At 53.7% G+C, this 14,770-nt stretch overlaps 6 protein-coding genes across 6 annotated transcripts; 2 read left to right on the forward strand and 4 right to left on the reverse strand.

Moving 5' to 3' along the window:
• Position 1: 1 nt before the first annotated feature.
• Positions 2–6,473, reverse strand: CPAR01_14711 (uncharacterized protein; the record flags this gene model as incomplete). Its single annotated transcript, XM_060498961.1, has 2 exons — positions 2–269; positions 328–6,473. The coding sequence occupies 2 exons, from the start codon at positions 6,471–6,473 to the stop codon at positions 2–4; spliced, it is 6,414 nt and encodes a 2,137-aa protein (XP_060342424.1).
• Positions 6,474–7,550: 1,077 nt separating this feature from the next.
• Positions 7,551–8,477, reverse strand: CPAR01_14712 (uncharacterized protein; the record flags this gene model as incomplete). The annotated part of the gene is made up of 1 exon (XM_060498962.1): positions 7,551–8,477. One exon carries the CDS (start codon positions 8,475–8,477, stop codon positions 7,551–7,553), a length of 927 nt encoding a protein of 308 aa, XP_060342425.1.
• Positions 8,478–8,706: 229 nt separating this feature from the next.
• Positions 8,707–9,919, reverse strand: CPAR01_14713 (WD repeat domain-containing protein; the record flags this gene model as incomplete). Its single annotated transcript, XM_060498963.1, has 3 exons — positions 8,707–8,747; positions 8,802–9,629; positions 9,697–9,919. The coding sequence occupies 3 exons, from the start codon at positions 9,917–9,919 to the stop codon at positions 8,707–8,709; spliced, it is 1,092 nt and encodes a 363-aa protein (XP_060342426.1).
• A 604-nt stretch (positions 9,920–10,523) lies between these two features.
• CPAR01_14714 (RNA recognition domain-containing protein) lies at positions 10,524–11,240 on the forward strand (the record flags this gene model as incomplete). Its single annotated transcript, XM_060498964.1, has 3 exons — positions 10,524–10,606; positions 10,654–10,870; positions 10,929–11,240. 3 exons carry the CDS (start codon positions 10,524–10,526, stop codon positions 11,238–11,240), a joined length of 612 nt encoding a protein of 203 aa, XP_060342427.1.
• Positions 11,241–11,309: 69 nt separating this feature from the next.
• On the reverse strand, positions 11,310–12,169 carry CPAR01_14715 (uncharacterized protein; the record flags this gene model as incomplete). Its single annotated transcript, XM_060498965.1, has 3 exons — positions 11,310–11,483; positions 11,569–11,787; positions 11,846–12,169. The coding sequence occupies 3 exons, from the start codon at positions 12,167–12,169 to the stop codon at positions 11,310–11,312; spliced, it is 717 nt and encodes a 238-aa protein (XP_060342428.1).
• Positions 12,170–13,079: 910 nt separating this feature from the next.
• Positions 13,080–14,566, forward strand: CPAR01_14716 (2-oxoacid dehydrogenase acyltransferase; the record flags this gene model as incomplete). The annotated part of the gene is made up of 4 exons (XM_060498966.1): positions 13,080–13,319; positions 13,399–13,746; positions 13,818–14,210; positions 14,270–14,566. 4 exons carry the CDS (start codon positions 13,080–13,082, stop codon positions 14,564–14,566), a joined length of 1,278 nt encoding a protein of 425 aa, XP_060342429.1.
• Positions 14,567–14,770: the final 204 nt, after the last annotated feature.

The following is a 14,770-nucleotide window of genomic DNA, read 5'->3' on the forward strand; positions in this document are numbered from 1 at the left end:
CTCAAATCGTCTCCCATCCACCATTGTTAATCTCCGCCTCGAGCTTACGACTAATATAGCTCGGAATTCCGTGACTGAGGAACGTGGTACGCAGCATTGAGTCGTAGCGTTTCTGGTTCAAGAAAAGCTGGCGGCCGTGGCGTAGACCCAGGTCCGTCTCACCGTACTTATCAATGTAGGGCGCGCTGCTAAAGGACCCCGACAACCTGAACAAGTAAAAGATGCAGCACTTGCGAATGTTGAGGAAGAGGCCGATGTTGCCCTGACACCTAGAGCACGGGGAGGTCAGCACGGGCGTGATTTCACCCACTCATCATGAAGACTTACTTTCGCATGTGTTGCTGCGATCCGCCAATTCTCTGCGGCTCACGGTCACCAGACGCCGTCTCCTCCCTAAGACAGCAGACTGCTTGGCCGCAGAAGACCTCTCCACAGAGCAAGCAAATCATGGGATCCGAGACGTCCTTTCCTGTCGTCGGACACTTACGTCGAGTAGCTTCCTCGATGAGAGCATCGTAGTTCTTCGGCAGACCCACCAGCTCGAAAATGCCAGGGTGACTGATGAGCGCGGACTTCGGGAGCTTACGATCGGCGTCGCCTGGCCACATAATTTGATGTCTGATCCATCCCTTGACTAGACTCGTTGTCGAAGCAGGCCAACCGCAATCGGGACCGTGGTCGGTGATGGCGGCACACATCTCGTCAAAGGTTGGTACTCGAAGTACTTCAGTGAGGCGTTCTAACTCGTCCGCGTCTGGCTGAGGAGAAACGTGGCTGTTGAAGTCTACGCCGTACTTGATGTATAGAAGAATGACGCTCTTCCTAAGGAAAGTCAGGGCGTACTTCTTGACGAACGTGTAGTAGCCCTCGAGGTTGTCTAGTTCCGGTTGTCCGAAGCCCTTGTTCTCGCCAAGATCCGCCGGCATCTCATGATGGGATACGTTGATCTCCATGCCAGTCTTGGTGATTGCGAGACAGAATTCAGCAAAGTTCTTAAGTGCCGGATCTTGCGTTTCCCTGTTGAGAAGATGGTTCACCCAAGTAGACACTGGGATGTTGCGTCCCATATGGTAGACAATCTTGACAATCTCCGCAAGATAACAAAGTCTCAGGATATGGGTGACATCAAAGTTCTGCGCCGGAATGACGCCAAACACACACTCGGTGAGGAAGATGAAGGCGTCCTGGCCAAGTAACGGCGGATAGATGTCGATAGGACGCCTAACGTGTTCCGTCTCCTGCCCAAAATACTGCGAGACGAATAGTTGAACGTGTTGCCGTTCGCTATCCAGGCGGAACTCTTCGTCGATCCAGTTGTCTCCGCCAGCCTTGAGACCACCGACAGCCCGGTACGCAGTGGCCGTCTCAGCCAAGATGCGGAGGTGCGTCAGACTCTGCTCGGGAATCTTCTCCAGCAGTGTCATACCATACTGAGCTTCGGTACCACGCTGCTGGATCTCCGCAGCCGATGTGGAGTACCCGACCAATTTAGCCAGGACATCGCTGTGGCAGAGCTCGTTCTTTTCTCGCAGTTCGATATTGAGCCTGTCGTGGCGAGTCTCAAAGTTATTAGACCGTACAGTATCGCGAAGGCGACGGTAAACTTTGGCCAGCTCGGTCATGAGAGTGGAACCATCACTCTGTACAGATCGGCGATTGGAGACCGGCGTGCTGGCTGCCGGGAATACGGACGTCAGCGGCGTGTTAACGACCACGGAATCCAGGCCCGACTCATCAGCCGACCATGCCTCTTCCAATAGCTGAGGCGCCTTCTCTGCCAGCGAACCCGTGACTTGTCCTGCGGTATAGCTGGCGAATCCTGCCTGAACCTGGTCGGGCGGGCGATTCGCACCAAGGCGGTAGTAGCCGGATCGCATTTGAGCGTCTAGGAAGTCTGCAAAAATGCGCTGGGATTGAAGGGGCCCGGGGAAACATTCTTCTTGTCCCTTCCAAATGATGGGCAAGAATGCGTTTCCTAGAGCCTTGCATAAGGGGCAGACAAACTCCTGTCTTCGAAGGTTCTCAGGATGGTGTCGGGCAATTTGGTGATGGTGTCGTCGGTTTGTCGCATCAAAGTACATTTCAAAGCAGCTGTAGTGCATCATATGGCCGCAGCCAGTTGAGACTGGTCCGGGGCGCGAGAGGTTGGACGGGAAGCCCTTGCCAATTGTCTGGCGTTCGGCAACAAACTTCTCGCCTTGAGCGTTGACCTTTGTGACTTCTTGTCGATTCTCATGAGCAACCCCGAATGGCCGGATGTCTTCTGCAGAGCGATCCAGGCTGGAAGGTGTGTGGAAGGCTTCCCTAACGAAGTCTGGATCTTGTAAATCCGTCTGTCGTAGAATATGACTCTCGTTGAACAGAGCAAACGTTCCGTAAAGACGACGGTCGTCCGTGTCTTCTTGACACAGAATGCAGGTGCCAGTAGGATACTTCCAGTTATTCTTCCGGTCAGTGTTCTGCTCGGCCTCTTCCTCGTCCTCGAGATCCGAGCCCCAGTCAATGTTGCCCTGGTTCTCTAAGAAGCTCTTCTGTTGCTGTTGGAACTGAGCCATAACCTTTGCCTGTCGACTGAGTGCGGCCTTCTTCTTGCGCTCGCGTTCCTCCTCTGCAGAGTTGTTGGCAGGGGATGCAGTATCAATGCGGTCAACCGATACACCCAATCGAACATATGCGTTCTCAAAATTGCGTGGGCGCTTCTGTCGCATCCTCTTCAGGATGAGAGCGATCTTGGGGTGGCACGCCTTGAACTCTTCCTTGGTAGACATCATGTCCAGCAACGCGACGATGGTCTTTGCATTAGGCGCTTCTTGCATGAAGTTGCTTCGAGCTGTGCGTGTCAAGGAGATAAAGACAAATGAGTTGAGTGACTCCTCCGTCATGTCGCTCTCGTCCGCCTTGTCCTCGGAAATCGCAATGAGAATCAGGTGAAGAACAACCTGAAGGAAAGTCTCAGTGCGAGTGGATGGCACGCTTGGCGTGAGTCTGGCGGCGACCAGCGGGTAGAGCAAGGAGTAGTAGATGACCTGGGCAAACATGCCGGTACTAGTGAACGCAGCCAGGTCCTTGAACAGTCCTGAGGGAATAGATCGAAGTTTGGGCTCGTACACAATCTCTTCGACCGGCTTCCCAGTCTTGATGGCCATCTTCTTGCGATAAGCTAGCTCGGACTCCTCACGCTGGTTTTTGTTGTAGTGGGCAATGTAAGGATCAATATGCTCAACGAATTCGGGTCGTAGCTCAAAAGTGCCTACGTCGGAGACACCCTCTGGAGGCTTGAACGAAGCCATTTCATCAAGCACACGGTGGAAATCCTCTTGCTCCTGCCACTTCTCGGGCAGCTTGTTGCTGATTTCGTTGAACGAAAGGGGCTTGAAGCATAGGATATGAGTGAGGTCGCGGCGGATGGCGAGGACATTGGCGTTGGGCTCATCCTCGGAGGCAATCAATGATGTGCGATCACTCAGCAACACAATCAGGAGGTGAATCATGTCTTCAACCACGTCCAAATGCTGCGCATCATCTTGCGCTGCCGACTTTTGCTCAAAAAAGCCCTTGACCCATTTCTCCATGCCGAATCGATCAATGATGGATGCGAGGACGCGGCTTGGATCCGCTGTGACCATGGCAGTCTGAAGCAAGAAGATGTCTCGGTGGTGAGAGACATCTCTTTGGCTGACTCCACGATATGTCGCCGCCTGGTGACGCAGACTAATGCCATTGCGAACCCACATGTTCGCTTTGATCTGCGCCAACCAAGCGCAAACCCGCAAGGGGTAGTCGAATGCAGCCATGAGGTTATCTTCCGGTGAGTTATCCCTTCTTGGCATAACCTTGCGGCCCATGGAGCGGGGAGGAACCCTCAAGTCTTGCGTTGTGAAGCTCAGCAGGGCTCGCATGCTTGAGGCAGGGAGAGACTTTCCGCACTCCACCAACCACGAGAGCGTATAGTGGAGGGCGTGGTGGAAGCTGATGGGGTCCTCCTCGACGGTGAACTTGACCACTTCATATCGTGCCGACTCATTGTCAAACTCGAAATCACCCAGAGTCTTGAACTTGACCTCCTCCTTGATCTCGGCCTGCTTAAATCGATGGCGTTCGGCACCAATAGAGTGAAGAATTACAGCCTTTGCTGTCAATCTGATGGCTTGGGCGACGAAGTGTGCCTCGTTATCCGGCACATTCCTGTACGCGTCGGCAAGTTGTCGAGCAAGTCTGTTGATTTCGCGTGTCACTAGAGAAGCCGTTATCCAGCTATCCGTCTCGTATTCGACATGCTCCCCAATGGCGCGGACATTCGGCCCAATGCCTTGGTGTAGCTTGACGAGATCCAAGAACTGCAAGAGGTATCTCTCCTCGGTGCGTAGCTTCTCCTGGACGTTTGGCGAGCCGAAAAGATACTTCAAGTCTAGATAGAAGTGGTACATACGCCGATTCGTCACTGAACCAGAGTCGAAGGCGAGGACAGCATTGGACGAGACATCCCATGGGTAGCCTACTTGTCTAGTGGTGAGGAAGGTGTAGAAGATGGCGAGCAAGCTCGTCATGAAATTGCCGCGCTCGACAATCTCTGCAGTGATCGACGGTGTCGTGAGCATCTGTAGAGACAAGTTTATGATGGAGTGATCCGGCTCTCTATCTCCAATCAAGTAGAGTTGAGCCAGCGTTGTGTATAATCCTGCAAATCGCAGTCCCAAGATGCGCTTGAATTCGGGTATCGAAACAACAGTTGAGATGTAGAGAGATCGAAGGTCGTTGCGTACCTTCTTCCACATGCGAAGATCGAATAGAATGAGCCAGTCTAGACGAACCCTTTGGAAGACATCCTCCGCCGGGGGAACATTCTCACGGTTCATGTAACCAGGAGGAGTCTCGAGCCAATACCTACCTGGCTTCGGTGAGGGCGCCTTCTCTCCCTGGCCAGGAGTTTTGGGAATTTCCAAGTTAGCCTTGGCGTATATTGCAGGTGCAATCAGGGGCTCAGCAGTGTCGGAGTCTGAAGGCGTCAAATCGCGGTCTCTGGCAGACCGGCGTGCAGCTGCGGGTGGAGGCGGAGGAGGCGGATAACCGGCCATGGTAGCTTCATCTTCTTCCAGAGCTTGATCATTGCCACGCCACTCGAGGCCAATATCCCCAGGTCCATCAGGCTGGATATCCACCATCATAATATCGTCCATATCATCATCGTCGTCATCGTCGCCCGCGTCACTATCCGGAGTGCCGTTGCCCCTGCCCATGTCGATGTCATCATCATCACTGTCGCCAAGAGCTCTTGTTTGCTGTTGAGCAGCAATACGCTGCATCTGCAGTAAGACGTGCTGTGTGAAAGACTGAGACTGTTCGAGATTTCTCAAGAACCTCTCTTCGTCGTAGATGCCATCCTTCCCCACAATAGCATGGCTTCCAGGACTGCCCTTCCTCCAAGGCTTCATCATCTCCTGGCAGACGGTGTTTCGCAGAATGGTATGGTCTGATCCGACACTACATCCTGAGATGTCGCTGAGCCATTCGATCATGGCCCCACACATCTGCTCACGGAATGTGTCGCGCGATGACCTGATGGTGACGGTAACCTTGATATGCTCCAACTTAGTGGCCATCTCAAGAAGAGCGTCAAGGTCGTCGAGCCGCTTCAGAATGCTGCGCCCGACGAGGTCCGTCTCAGTAGCGCGTTCGAGAGCCTGAGCCTCCGTTGTTCTACAGGCCCGCGCGATCTGATTCTGGACATCCTCCACCGTGTGCTTCTCGTCGTTCCAGAGGACTAGTGCGTATTCGGGGTGCCCCGAAGGACCTTCGCCGTAGATGCTTGGAGACAGGCGCGAAAGCTCCTCGTCGGCTTGGATAGAGTCGGCCGTCTTGCCCTGCCGCAGCTGCTCTGGTGAGCATGATATAACGTCGCAGATATAGTCAAAGACACGGCCAATCGTCATCTGCATGTTCTGCACCAGGTCCTCGGGAAGACCGGCCGGTTCCTTTCCCTTTCCCTCGCCCTTCTCCGGACTCGTCTCGGAGTGAATCGTACAGAACATGGGGAGGCGCCATGCCTCGTCATCGCCACAGTCACAACATCCACTGTTGCCGACGGAAATGCTGATGCGAACCATGTGCCCGGCGTGATCGGTCGAGTCGAAGCATCGGCTGCAAAGGACGCAAGTATCATCGGTGCTGCAGGTCCTACAGGAGTATGAGGCTTCTCCGGGCTTGAAGATGTGGCCGCATCGCTTGCCGCGGGCGGCTTCGGTGTATTCAGCGCCTTCCTCTGCGCCCTGAGCATCGTGGAGCTTGAGGTTGTGCGAAGGACGTCCAGAGGGAAAGAAGAGGGGCATGTATCGTTCGCCTCCTGCCAAAGACCAGAATAGACTTTCCAACAGGTCGTGGTGCGCTTGATCGTCGTACTCGTAGTTCCATCTTGCGGGAAGCTCTCGGAGAAACTCACAGAGCTGGCGCTCTTGAGTTGACATTGGGGTTTCCATTATAAGTGATTGGTCATGGCTCCCTTTCTCAGGTTTCGTTGTAGGAAAGAGTCGGATTCCCGGGAGGGAGAAGGGCTGTTCGTGCAAATAGGGCGTGTATGAGGGTGGTTGTTGTTTCTGGAGCCCGGTGATGTGCGATATTGCGTATCGGTAGAGCTCTGGCGGGGTCCTTTTGGCAAATAGTGGCGGGTCGCTTGTACGCGGTGAGTAATCTGAGGTGGGCTGGAAGACGGAAAATGGTAAGCGCCTGGAAGGCCTCTTGGATTCAAGAAGCAACTAAACTTAAGAGACTGCAGGAGATGCTTACTGGCGAAGGGAATCCAAGAGGGATCTTCACAGGCAATAGCGGTGACGTTTCTCTCTCAAAGGAAAAAGAAAAAGGCGGCAGTGAATGTGTTGTTAAAAGGTGGTTGACACTACGAGTCCCGGCAGAGTACAAGCACAGGTACACTCGGGCGGGAGCTGGGAGGTGCTGGCGCGTTTGGTGGGGTTGGGTTAGATCAGCGGGAGACTACGTTTGAGCTGGAGAAGGTGAAGAGGTGGTAGGGGCATGGGTATCTCCCGTTTGGGCGAACACAGTGACCGGGTCTCTGTTTGGCAGCACATGTCACTATTCACTATGACATTGTGCCTAAGTACTTTGGGGGAGTTTCAGTACGCTAGCATGTCAGGTATCTCAGGTAGGCACGGAGAAGATAGCCCAACTGCATGTGCTTGCTTCCATTCCATTGCTTTGACCCCGCCAGAATATCTCAAAGACATGGATCTCACCGTTTGTTTCGTCCAAGAATCTGGATCCATTGAATACCTCGCAAGGACAGAAAGAAGCATTGCATTCAGAAAGTGTGAGGCCAGAGCCAAGTATCATGTTTCAGTCTGACATTCATACATGTTGAAAGAGTCTTGGGAAGGAAAACTTTGACTTCTTTTAATATTCGTCAACTAAGGATCAAATACACGATTTCGCTATTGATATCAGACAGCTAGAGGCATTTCCTACCATTTCGCTTGTCCTTAATTATTGAGCTCGCACCAACATCACCAAAAAAAAAAACATGATCCACCTTTCCCTAATGTCTATGCCACTCCAAAGATGAGATAGAATGTCACAGCGCCCTCAACTTCTCCAAGTTCTGCTTCCCCGTCACTGTCACCAAGCCAGCCGCACAAATTCTTTGCAGCTTCGAGTAATCGCAATAAGTCCGACCTGTCGGGAGAGTCGCTGCGTTTGGTGCGATTACTGCACTCCACGACCGCTTCCGCCCATTCTAGCAGCTGCGACATGGTTGTCGCTGCTTCCCGCTTCTTCCCCCTACCCATGAATTCGTTTAGTGCGTCTACGTTGGCTTGTTCCCAGAGATGATTGCAAATCCGGCCGGTGCTCTTCAGAAGCGATTCATTCGAGACCGAGTCGCTGGCGGTGGAAGACGCTGAAGACGAAGAATAATGGTGCGAATCTCGTTGAACGGGTCGATCGTAGGGACCGGGGCGACGACTGCCTCCACGAAACCTTCTCAAGCAACCCCCCCTTGAATTGTCTCTGCGTTCTTCTCTGCGTTCTCTTCTGCGATCGTTTCTGGCTTGCCTGCGTCGTCGTTCGTGATACTTCTGGCTAGCTCGTAGACAAATGTCCTGAACCGAGCGAATCCTCATCGCTAGAGCATGCCTCTCCTCATGAGATTGGTGTCGTGTAAGAAACCGCAAGAAGCCGTCATCTAATGCGCCAAAATCCGCCACGGATATCTCCATGTCATTTCGGTGCGGAATTTGCACAGTTAATGGCGCAAGTGGCATGCCGTGGATAGTGCGTCCAGCCAGAGCGCGTCGTTCAAGGAGAGAACCGGCGTGGAGTTGTGAATCAAAGTGAGGTGACATAGGCGAAGCTTGTACAGTCATTGAGTTCACACAGGACGCCGAATTCTGATCCTTTGGTCTGAACGCAAGATTGTAGATGAATGTGCTGGGTGAGCGCTGAGGCTCGGGTTCTGTGCCGTACTGTTCCATGTTGAATGTTGATTATCAACGCCACTTGGAAGGTCAATCTGAGTTAGAGGATCTTACAAGCCGTATTTGTATAGAACCGGACGTCGAGCGACCGAGGCCTCTTGGTCAATGTTCTCGGAAAGAACTGTCGAGAACGTGTCACTAGGTGCTAGCATGTCAGCTCACAACATGGAGGTGAGTATCTGAAACATCGTGGTATTTCCATTGAAAGCTTGCTATGAAAGGTCGTCTAAGTGCTCCAAATGACGATTCTCCCATCGACACCGCTGGCTTCATCTCTAGTTAGCATTCGACACCAGTGAACAAAGGGATTCGAAAACTTACAGGTAAACTTTGTCAAGTTACCGCCAGACTCTTCATAGGAACGAAGTGTGGTGACAGTGTTCTGATGTACCGTCTTGAGCTTGGTATCGTCCGTAGCCTTGCCCTTGAGATCCATCTGCCTGAACATGTTGAGCGCAGACTCTTCGCGGGCGTCGCTAAGCCCGGGTCGGCCCTTTGACTCGAGAGTACCAGCAAGGCTCCAGCCGCCTTCGCCGCCCTTGAAGCGGAAGGCTTCACAGTCGTAGCCTGCGGCAATGATCTCATCCTCTGAGCTCCACAGAAGGCTCATGAAGGGAAGCAACTGGGTGGTGATGGTGACAACGGCGCGGGGAGGCTGTTCAGGGGCACTGGGGTATACGACAGTAATACTGCTATCGTGAGCAGCAAACGCCAGGGCATTTCCGCTCGGCGAAAAGGAGACAGAGTGAACCCAGCCGGCAGAGTTGTTCAAGTATTCTCCGCAGACGGTGTTGAACGGCAATCTTTCACCCCAAGCGGTCGGCTCGGGGCGGGCGTCGACACCCTTGATGAAACTGGACAGAACTCTGGCGTGGGCGTCGGTAGATCCGGCAGCAAGCAGAACGGAGTTTGGGTGCCATGCGACGGATGTGATGGTGCTGCGAATGGGCTTCTTCAGGTGCTTCGACACCCACCAGTCGTTCTCCTCCTCGAAGTAGCAGACGGCAATCACGCGGTCGCCCGATCCGACGGCGAACTTGGTCTCGGAGGGGGACCATCGCACAAAGGTCGCGGCGCGGCTGATTCGGAGGAGGACAAGTGTGGGCTTGTATCCGGTCGGCGAGGGCTCCCAGACAAGAGCATTTCTGTCTATCGCGGGAGGTCAGTTGCTATTCTCGACTCGGAGACAGGACAGAATTAGCGCGCATTGACATACCTTGAGAGCAGGAGACAATGCGGCCGCTGTTGGGAGCAATGTCGACACTCGTGACGGTCTTGTCGTGTCCTTTGAGCTCATCCTTGAGCTTGAAAGAGTTTCCAGTAGGTCCGTAGAGCTCAATGGTAGAATCGCGAGCGATAGCGAGCGTCTGGCGGTCGGCAGAGAAGGAGTGGTCCGCGATGGGCGCGTGGAAGAGGTGGTGAACCTGAGGGGCCGCCATGATGAACGATTGCTTCGTGATAGGAGTATAGCTCTCTACTACCACGATCTAGAATGAGTCGGAGGTTGTTGAGGGAGTGTGGAAAGAGCAGAGTTGGCGATGTTGGCAGATGAAGTGATCGCTTGAGGCAGTGCTGGTTGATGCTGGCTGGCCTCCGTCCAAGCAAGGCAATGTATCTCCCCCAGGCTCTACATACATACGTAAGGTGCATGCATTGCATACACTACAACGTACCGTCTGGGAGGTGCACATTGGTGGGGCAGAGAGGGGCGTTACGTAGGTAGGTTAGGTAGGTCTTCCGACAGGGCAACATGGCATTCGCACCATTCTCTTTCGTGCACAGCTCTGAACCTAAGGCCACACCCTGGCGTCCATGGGATCGATTGGCGGCGCTAGCAGTGAAGCTCCGAAGGCTACTCGACTAACTACAGTGCGGTGGCCGGACGTTCATCACAAAAAATCGGTACCGCGACGATTCAACGAGGACGAATATCGCTACGCGCCACCTCGAGACCATACCCACACCGAACACACACTGCCGAGCAATTGACGATTTCCGCAAAGGCCTCATATCATCTCACACTTCCGTTCATCATACTGCACAATGGCAGCGGTCGCCCCTCCCCGTGGCCTCGCGCCAAACGCATCACTACCCGCCAAAGTTGCGACTGTTGCTCCGAACCAGACGTAAGTCAGAAACCCAGGAAACAAGAAGCAATCGCTAATGATTGTAGGCTATATGTCACAAATCTCCCGTCGAACAAGATACAAAAAGTCGACTTGCGAACCGAACTTTACTTGCTGTTCTCCACATACGGCCCCGTTCTCGACATCGTCGCCATGAAGACCATGAAGATGCGAGGGCAAGCCCACATCACCTTCCGCGATATCCAGACAGCGACCCAGGCCATGCGCTCCCTTGAAGGCTTTGAGTTCCTCGGTCGGCCTCTGGTATGCGGCCTTGAGAGTAGAGGATCATAAGGGATTTCGCTGACGAGACCGTGAACAGAACGTCCAGTACGCAAAGTCCAAGTCCGACTTCGTCGCCAAATTAGACGGCACATACAAGATGCCAAACTCGACAGCAGGAGCTTCCAGCACCGAAGTGACGGATCTTCAGAAGAGCATCTTCAACGCTCCCGCACCTGGTGCCGCATCAGCGGCGGCCACGGGGGCCACCACGACGAAGCCGGCAGCCGGTGATGATCAAACCATGGCTGACGCGCAGACGGCTGATGCAAGAGGCCAGAAGCGGACCAGAGACGAGGAAGAAGACGAGGACAGCGATGTTGCCATGGAAGAGGACAGCGACGACGATTGAGGATTTCAGCCTTGCATTTCAGTTCAAACAGGGTGAGAGAAGGCAGGAAGGTCCCGGCGGCGGTGAGCTTCAGCCGGTTGGATCCAGGGCCATCTCTTTGGGCACCCAGAGCCCGACGCATCCGCCAACCAGGCCGAGCCATAGCATCATGTACTGCTCCTTGGAACAGTTGAAACCCGACATGGCGTCACCGAGAAGGCATGGATGGATGAAGAATGACGGTAATCCCGTGAGAGGGTGGTGCTGCGACCTCGATTGTTAGTACAGACCTACAGACGGTCTCTTTCAGAAGATTTAATTGACTGGTCCGCAGCTGATGCACACTTACGTCGCCGGAGATCCCTCCAATTCCGCTAGACCGTCGGAGAGCATCCTTGAACTGATCGGGCACCAGTCTTCGAAAGACAGTGTCAAGGTTGAATGCAGGCTCGTCGGCTGGCAGTCCGTGTAATGTGAACCACAGGCAAGGCATCCGATATGTGGGATGCCAGTGCACTTCGTAGACGACGTGACCGGAATCAGGAACGTGTGACCTGGAGAGCGCAGCCTGCCGTATGTGAGTGAACATAAGTAGCGTGTCGTATAAGAAGAGCCTGGAACATTACCTCGTCGGATTCTTCAGCATCAATCATGGCCTCATCACCCAGTCCCAGAGCATCCTTTTCCGAAGCACCATCGCCAAATGAAAAATTATCCAGAACGGATGAGAGATCGCCGCAGTCCAAAGTAGCCTCGAGTGGCCGGATGATTTGCAAATAAGTAGTGTATTCAACGCCCGAGGCGAATGATGTATCAAGTGCCGTGCATACCCTCATTTTCCAACGCCGTCGCATCGGGCCCAAGGTAGCACGGCAATACTGGCTATCGAAATGATGGCATATTTCGGAAAACTCCTCAGGAGTCAAAAATGGGAAGTCCTTAAACGACATTTTTAACGTAGACAATGTGTGCCCTCCAGAGTTGAATTTGTGTTTCCCTTGTTCGTGTGAAATAGGTCCAAATATCCCTGAGAACTCGACTGATGAGGATGCAACGTCGACTGTAGGGGAATGATCAGTCGTGGCACTGGAGGGCAGACTCGACTCTCCGTTGGCTCACACGTATAATGTGAACATAGACCGAGTCGATTTCAGGGTTCTCGATGCGGCAGGCGTCTATTTTCCCGGGCCGTATCCCTCTTGAAGTTGAAATGCTCGGATGCAGGCCATCGACTGTACGACGAGTTGGGTGTCGGTTGTGCCCTTGAGAGCCCCACTGGCCTCAAGGTACGGATACCCAATGTTTAAGTCGGCTACTTCGTTCCGGTACGTATCTGACAGTAGTAGCACTTTGCAACTTGAATGGGAGACCGTCCATGCCTGAAACTCTTTCTTCGTCACTTTGTCTGTATATCAAAGGCTCCTACCTTAGATTGAGCCCTTCTGTCCTGCCTACCTGCTGGTGACAGTGAAAGATGGCCAACACGACAGTTCCGGTGCCAATTTGCCAGTGACACTGCCTCTTGGGAATTCCATCTGTCCCAGCGTCGGAAGGATCGGCATGTACTCCGTATTTGTCCCGGCGAGAAAAAACTACAGGGCAGGCTCCAAGCCGGCCGTGGCTGAGTGCTATCCGAGGTAAGGGTACCTATTTGACGGCAGAAGGCTACTGGCTACGGGCGTACACACGGAGAGAACCGCTTCCACTACAGCTATGCTGCTGCCATTGCCAACCTGTGGGTCTCCTGCAGACCTGTGACCAGCTTGCCAGCCTACCAGAGTGCACCCAAAAAACAGAAAACACAACCACACTCATCTCTTCTCTCCTTTTCCCCACACACCTCATCGAACACCCGTCACGATGCTCTCGAGAAGACTTGTCGCGACTGCGCGCTCCGTGCCGCTGCGCCGGTACCAGCCGCGTTCGCTGCCGCTGCAGCTTCCCCAGATGATGCAGCACGTCCGCAGCTATGCCGACAAAATCGTCCAAGTGCCGCAGATGGCTGAGTCCATTTCCGAAGGTACCCTGAAGCAGTGGTCGAAGCAGGTCGGCGACTTTGTAGAGCAGGATGAGGAGATTGCCACCATCGAGACTGACAAGGTAGCTTTGTTCATCTGGTGTCTCTGGGGGAAACATGACGTTCCTATTGCTGACCGCAGTTCTTTCTCTTGTTGCACAGATCGATGTTGCTGTTAACGCTCCCGAGGCCGGTACGATCAAGGAATTTTTGGTCAACGAGGAGGACACCGTCACTGTCGGCCAGGATATCGTCAAGATGGAGCTTGGAGGCGAGAAGTCCAGCTCAAGCGAATCCAAGCCTGCCCCAGAGAAGAACTCGGAGCCCGAGTCAAAGCCAGAGTCCAAGTCAGAATCGAAGCCGGAACCTAAGAAGGAGGCGCCCAAGGATGATGCGCCCGCCAGTAAGCCCGCTGCCCCGGCAAAGGAGACGTCAAAACCTGCTCCTGCTCCCGAGAAGGAGTCGGCAACCAGCGCTGCTCCGGCGTTTGGCAGCCGTGAGGAACGTCGCGTAGGTCTACCACCCAATTTTTGCGTGCAATCTTTTCCATGAGCAATAGAGCTGACTGGGCGTCTTCGCAGGTGAAAATGAACCGCATGCGCCTTCGAATCGCCGAAAGACTCAAGCAGTCGCAGAACACAGCGGCCTCGCTTACCACCTTCAACGAGGTTGACATGTCCTCCCTTATTGAGTTCCGCAAGCTTTACCGCGATGACGTCCTCAAGAAGACTGGTGTCAAGCTTGGTTTCATGAGCGCCTTCTCTCGCGCTTGCGTCCTGGCCATGCGCGATATCCCGGCCGTCAACGCCTCCATCGAGGGCCCCAACGGCGGCGACACGATTGTATACCGCGACTATGTCGACATCAGCGTTGCGGTCGCCACTGAAAAGGGTCTTGTCACCCCTGTCGTGCGCAACACCGAGTCGCTGGACATGCTCGGCATCGAGAAGGCTATTGCCGACATGGGCAAGAAGGTATGGACGATGACCCTACTACGTCATCGAGGTTCAACGCTAACATGGAGCTATCACAGGCCCGCGACAACAAGCTGACCATCGAGGACATGGCTGGCGGTACCTTCACCATCAGCAACGGCGGTGTCTTTGGCTCGCTGATGGGCACCCCCATTATCAACCTTCCCCAGACTGCCGTCCTCGGACTCCACGCAGTCAAGGATCGCGCAGTGGCCATCAACGGCAAGATCGAGATCCGCCCCATGATGTACTTGGCGCTTACCTACGATCACCGCCTTCTTGACGGAAGAGAAGCTGTTCAGTTCTTGGTCAAGGTCAAGGAGTACATTGAGGATCCCAGACGTATGCTTCTGTAAGGGAAGCAGCGCTTTTACGCGTTGAAACACAACATACACATGATTGAGCATTGCGACGATTGGGAAGAGCCATTGTACTACTACACACTAAACTAAGACGGAATGCGACACTAGGATTTCTGGGAGTGTTCATTTTGCCAATGAGTGATTTGTACACATAATGCTCGATGCCATCAGGCTGAAGCAGATGGGAGTAATGGTCTC

The sequence above is a fragment of the Colletotrichum paranaense genome (genome assembly GCF_030867605.1).
Source record: "Colletotrichum paranaense strain IMI 384185 chromosome Unknown Scaffold_16.1, whole genome shotgun sequence".
Taxonomy (NCBI): Eukaryota; Fungi; Ascomycota; class Sordariomycetes; order Glomerellales; family Glomerellaceae; genus Colletotrichum; species Colletotrichum paranaense.